At 42.0% G+C, this 5798-nt stretch overlaps 1 protein-coding gene across 1 annotated transcript; it reads right to left on the bottom strand.

Moving 5' to 3' along the window:
- Positions 1 to 997: 997 nt before the first annotated feature.
- LOC106810711 lies at positions 998 to 1849 on the bottom strand. Its single transcript, XM_014814146.1, has 2 exons — positions 1292 to 1849; positions 998 to 1024 (listed from the first exon to the last, which is right to left on the bottom strand). Exons 1-2 carry the CDS (start codon positions 1847 to 1849, stop codon positions 998 to 1000), a joined length of 585 nt encoding a protein of 194 aa, XP_014669632.1.
- Between the last annotated feature and the right edge of the window lie 3949 nt (positions 1850 to 5798).

The raw sequence follows: 5798 nt of genomic DNA, 5'->3' as shown, positions 1-5798 counted from the left end.
AGCAAAATTTGGCACAGTGTGAATGACCAGGCCTCACAGTTGTTGGACCTGGCCTTTCGGTCGCTTCCTGGCGCCGTGAGTAGGACCAAGCACGCCCAACATTTCGCTCCACCTGCTCTTAATCGCCGGAGGTGCCTTTTGGGGTATTACGGGTGTTGCACATGGCACCCGCCCGAGTCTCCCACTGCCACTCTTGGTCACCTTCCCCTGCTCTTTCTGGGCGACGAAAGATACCGTTTCCTCAAGGGTTCTGTCCGTTTTGGGTCACCCAGCAAGTCTGACATGATTTCTGGGTCAGCAATACCCCTCACGAGGTTGTCCTGATGATCTCATCACTGTAATCGACACACATGGGTGCAGTGCGCGCTCTTGCCAGTTGGCTTGTACTGGCAGAGGGCAGCCTGGCCTCGGAGGCTGGCCAAAAATGTCCTAATACCCGTCCCAGGAGATTGGGTCATCCTGCTCAGTTTTATGCGATGGACGAGGGTGCTCTCGTCCTTGACAGCCAGTCTCTTGATCGCACCTAGAAGATCCGCCTCTGCCATGGTAGCGACGTCCACCCGCAGATCGCGCATGTCTGTCCGTAAATCAATGTCACAGCAGTAAAACAGGCAGTGGGCAGCACATTGTCAGAAATCGCCATCCCGATCTTGTACATGACCCATTGCCTTTGGAATGATGACCATTGATCTGGGTCACATCCAGCCGATATGGTTGGTGGGTCTAGCTTGAGTCTTTGAGGTGCTGGATGGGCCTGTGCGGGGTGGCTAGTTCTGTCATGAATCTGGAGGGCGGCGGTTAGGGCTGCCGCGAAGGCTTCGTCCAGGTCCTGCGACGCCCAACCACACCCGTCTATTGGGCACTGCAATCGTGGCATCTTTCAAGTAGAGTAGCAAAGGCTGTGGACAGTTGAGATCAGTTGATGGTCGAGGCAGCTGAGGTTGGATGAACACTTCCGAATATGTAGCAGTCATAAATAGATACCATCTTCCTTGGTTTATTTAACATAAAGGATGACTGCTACCTGGAACACACAGATACAGTATAATGATTAGTTATTTGTATCAAGCAAGCCAGACAATGAATTTTTATAGAGGTTGGACACCGGACAACCACGGAAGCAATTTTAGTTGCCCGAGAGAAAATCCAGTCGTCACGGACGACCGGACGACTGTTAAAATTGAGCCCTGAATATTATTATTGGAATATGAACACACTACTCTACTGAAATGAATATTGGCTAGTAATTAATTGATCACAGCACAACAAATAATGATATACATGTACTTACACCAAGCTGACGGGACTCATGCCTGACAATGTGGGACTTCAAAAAGGAGAAAGTGGCAAGGATCCACTTTTCTCGAGTGGTTGATTCCCTGGATCCAACTTTCATCGTGAGTCGGCCGAACCCGCTTCTCATTGTGTGGTACCAGGATTTGTAGGCCCCTGGGTCGATCCCCATCTCTGTGCATTTATCATGAATTGCAGATTGTTTTTTTCTTGAGTCACGGAATGTTTTGCATCCCTTGTCATAAAACATGGGGTTAGTCAAGAGCCACTCCCCAAGCTCCTTCTCTTGGTCGTCGGTGAAGTTGACAACCCCTTTTCGCGGGTTCTTTGCCACGTTCATCGTCCTTTTCTTCTTTTTAGCGGCAGGTTCATCGGCTTCTGGGGGTAGCTCATTTCCTGATACCGAGGCTCCTGAAGGCAGGTCGACCTCGGAGCTCGGCTCCTCTTGTTCAGTCAACACATGTGACTCCGGTGCCGGTAGGGGCGATGAGGGCCGAGGCGGCTCAACTAACTTCGTTGTCACTCCCTTCTTCGCTTTCGCTTTCGCTTTCGGCATCTTCTTTAGTACTCCGGTAGTTGTTTACTCTTCAAATGTTGACTGCAGTATGATTTCCAACTCGTGTGGCGCCCCGTCTTATTGCCAATCATCCTGCTAGGCAGCCAATCGTAGTGCTAGCGAGCTAAAGCGTGCGGGAACCAGCGAGAGCAAGCTAAAGCGAATGGCGCACGAGCTAGACTTGCAGCATAGCGAGTGGCACACGAGCGAGACTCGCAGCAAGGCGAGCGGCCATCGCAGTGATTCGTGTTGCTAGGAGCGGTGTGCGAGCAACAGCGCAACAATACGCGCAATCATGCGAACGACATCGAGCTACAGCGAGGTAAATCGTGTAAATGCAGCTATACGCAGTGACACGCACTCCAAAAAATGAGGTGCGAATGATTGCGTATACCTGCGCTATGTCACTCGCTGTCGCTCGCTATTGCTCGCATTCACTGGTTGTCACTCGCTCCCGCTCGTATGCAATTTGACATTGCGTTTGCTTGCGAGAGTTTAGAAAATTTTAAAACTAGCGAGCGACAGCGTATTGAGTACGTAGTGAGCTCGCATCATTGCGCTTTATTGGGTGTATCTGCGTATGTCTGCGTTCGAGCAATACGCAGCAATACGCAAGCCCAATACGCAAAGGTGTGACCGAGGCATAATATGACCATGACACCAACAGTCTCTGTTACCTGCTCAATGTGCTGCTTGATTGCCCTGTATAATAGCCTGTCATGAAGTTCACCAGGGCTCTCAAGAGGTGTCCTACCCATCTTGTTCCGCCAATTCTAGTGGGCAGCATCACTTTCAGGCTCAAAGAATGAAACGAGTCCTTCAGATTTGACCTTCCATAGAAACGGGTAACCTAGTGTTACTACATGTAGTAGTTTAAGTTAGGTTATTGAGTGCATAATAATAATTATATTGTCAATTGTTGTAGGGGTAAATTTATCATGTGCTTAATTACCTGTTCAGAGCACTGTTGTGGTACAGGTAGTACAGACCCTGACAGGTGGCCACTTTGGTGTCCAATGGGAGCCTCTTGATGTCATTGCTTGGAAAAGCAGATGTGCACCAGGTACAATTCATCACAGGCTCTTGGTGATCTATCTTAAGCCATGTCCTGCCTTTTTTCCATGCCTCCTGCATTGTTCTTGGCTTCCTTTGTTGTTCATACCTATATTATTTAATACATTATTATAATATATAAAGCTAGGCAGCAATAATAATATACTAAACCGTGGTAAAACATAATGGTTGTCAGAAAAAATGATTGCTGGGACTTGTCTAATCTCCTTATTATCCTATTTAGAAGTGTTGGTGCAATTTAATTACTGTAAAGTGTAAATAATTTAGGCTGAATATATACTATAACCCATATTTTCAGTAATATAAATTTAGATATATATATATATATATATATATATATATATATATATAATCATATATTATGACAATATACATACATGTATATACATGCATCAGAGCTTTAACAGTGTTTTAACAGCTGTTTTTAAACACTGTTTTAAATTCTTGTCTCCGAAATATTTCACATTTAGGGAGTATTTCACTGTTTGGAAACGTATATTACCCTCATTTACTCTTTTAGTTTTCATGCAAATAGTTACTATTGAATGAACACTAAAATTTACTTTAAACAATCTTAAAACACTAGTCAATGCTATTATACTTGATAAAAAACATTATAGTTACATTTACTCACTTTCTAGCTTTTTTACTAGGCGAACTCCCACTTGGAACCTGCTTTAAAAACGCCCAAGATCCGCTTGCCATTTTCTGTATATTTTGTCCGATTATAAATATAATTTGAATTTGTATACAATCGCTTAGCAACATAGTATCGTCAGGATCGACGGTGTCTTGTTTTCAACCGCTAGATGGCAGTAGACGCGAGTTCTAGTTAACACGAAATGGCCGCCCCCAGCTAAACTTTAATCGACTGCCGAAACATTTTCAGCATTTGAGTTATCATACTACAGTTATTTTTTTTGGTTTTCATAATTGTTTTATGACTTTGGCTAATGATATTTGACATTATTTTTTCCGGAGAGTAGGAAAAATCTGGAAAATTTGAATCGCCCAAGAAGAAAAAATCGGGCGACCTCCTATGGTTGTTTTAGCATGTTTTACTCGCCCGGTGGTACTTCCAGTCGCCTGTGGCGACCGGGCGACCGTCCATTTCGAGCACTGATGCTGGTGATGTGTAAGTACATCTTGCCCTCCCTCTCTACACAGAAGTTACTGTAACATAAAAAATCACAGAAATTAGAACTTATCAAATGATAAAAAGAAAAATGGCCGAAATTTATAGAAATATCTTTGAAAATTTTGAAAATGTTTTTCACATGATAGTAAAAAGAACAGTTGACAAAGTTATAATTATAACAGCAAATTCAGTGAATTATGGTCCCCCGCTCATTTGCTCAATAATTAAAAAAAACAATACCGCAAGTGAGCTGTTCAATGCTACCCAAAATAAACAATGAGAATGGCCATATGCTCATAATTTCTACTGCACTGCAATCTCCTTAAGATGCTCTTCGATATGACATACAACACGACTATATTCCATCAAATAAAAAATTTGCCAGCTCCAATTTATGAGCATTACAATGTACAGCGACTAATGCAGGCTGCAGTCGCCGCCACACCATTCTTGTTCCCAATCATCACCGATACGCCGTCACTTCCCATTTTCACCAGCTTTTGTCTAAATTCATCCCAAGGCATCGCAACGTTCTCAATTGTCCTCTTCATTGCCCCGACAATCCCAGGAGCATCGCTTTTCTACACATGGGCAGCATTGATAAAAAAAACACCTAAAACGAAAATTCACAGAAATGCTTCAGGTCTATAATAATATTCAGTTTCACTCAGTGTTATATACGGCAGCAAAGACAATGATTAAATTATTTCACTTCATGACTCACCGGTATTTAACTCTATACTCAAAAATATTATCATTCTGTATATAATTGCATTATTTATTGGGAAACTATTAAAAAAATTTGCAGTACATAATATACATGTCTTATGAGAAACAGAGATTATATACATGTAGAAACAGTCTTTTTTTGCAAGATTTCTTAATATTTATGACGTGACTTAACATACCTGCACCACACCTTTAACCCTTTCAGACTACAATTCCGTATGGGAAAAAAGGCCTGCTGAGTCCAATTAATTAAGGATGCAAACAAAAAGATTGGTAGCAAGTCATTATGAGCTAATTAGTAAACTTTGTAGTAGTTTTAGACTATCAAAACCATACATATTTGGAAAGCTGAGGTATTTTTACATTCAAATAATTAATTAAAAAAAGAATTTTCGAGATCAACTACCCCCCCCTACCGTGAAAGCTGAAGCTTTTTTTGAAAAAATTGAAAAATTATTTTTCATTTAAAAATTAAAAAAAAAAATTTAAAACAGGTGTTATGTGATTATTTTTCATTTTTTTAGAAAGTCATATGCATCATTTACTATTTCAAGAGCTTATTTGAAAAATAAAACTATTTACAACATAGGATTATGGTTTTATATACAAAACAAGAGTTAGTAATCTTCACGAAAAATTTCAAAAAAATTGGCTTTGAATTAGTAACTGTAAAACGAATGAATACATGTTAGAAAAACAACAATTAGTAACAATTACATACATACATACATACATAGTGCTTGACACTCGGGCCACCAGAAATTTATTTCTACTGGCCCAAAATGAAAAGTGGTAGCCCAATTTTCCATTGGCATTTTTTCGCTACGTGTGCCCCTTGGGCGCGCTGGCGCAAGCGCATGCGCTGTACGCCAGCGATGGAAAACCGTGCGGAAATATTCAACATGTTGAATGCGAGCGATCAGCCGGGCGTATGGGATCGCGTGCGAAATACGCTGCCGTGAGACCGGACACACCGCGCGGACTCGGCACCGTATTTATCGATCGCAA

Source organism: Priapulus caudatus, unplaced genomic scaffold, assembly GCF_000485595.1.
Source record: "Priapulus caudatus unplaced genomic scaffold, Priapulus_caudatus-5.0.1 Scaffold466, whole genome shotgun sequence".
Lineage (NCBI taxonomy): Eukaryota > Metazoa > Priapulida > Priapulimorpha > Priapulimorphida > Priapulidae > Priapulus > Priapulus caudatus.
The sequence above is the reverse complement of the archived record's forward strand: the minus strand, read 5'-3'. Positions and strand labels throughout refer to the sequence as shown.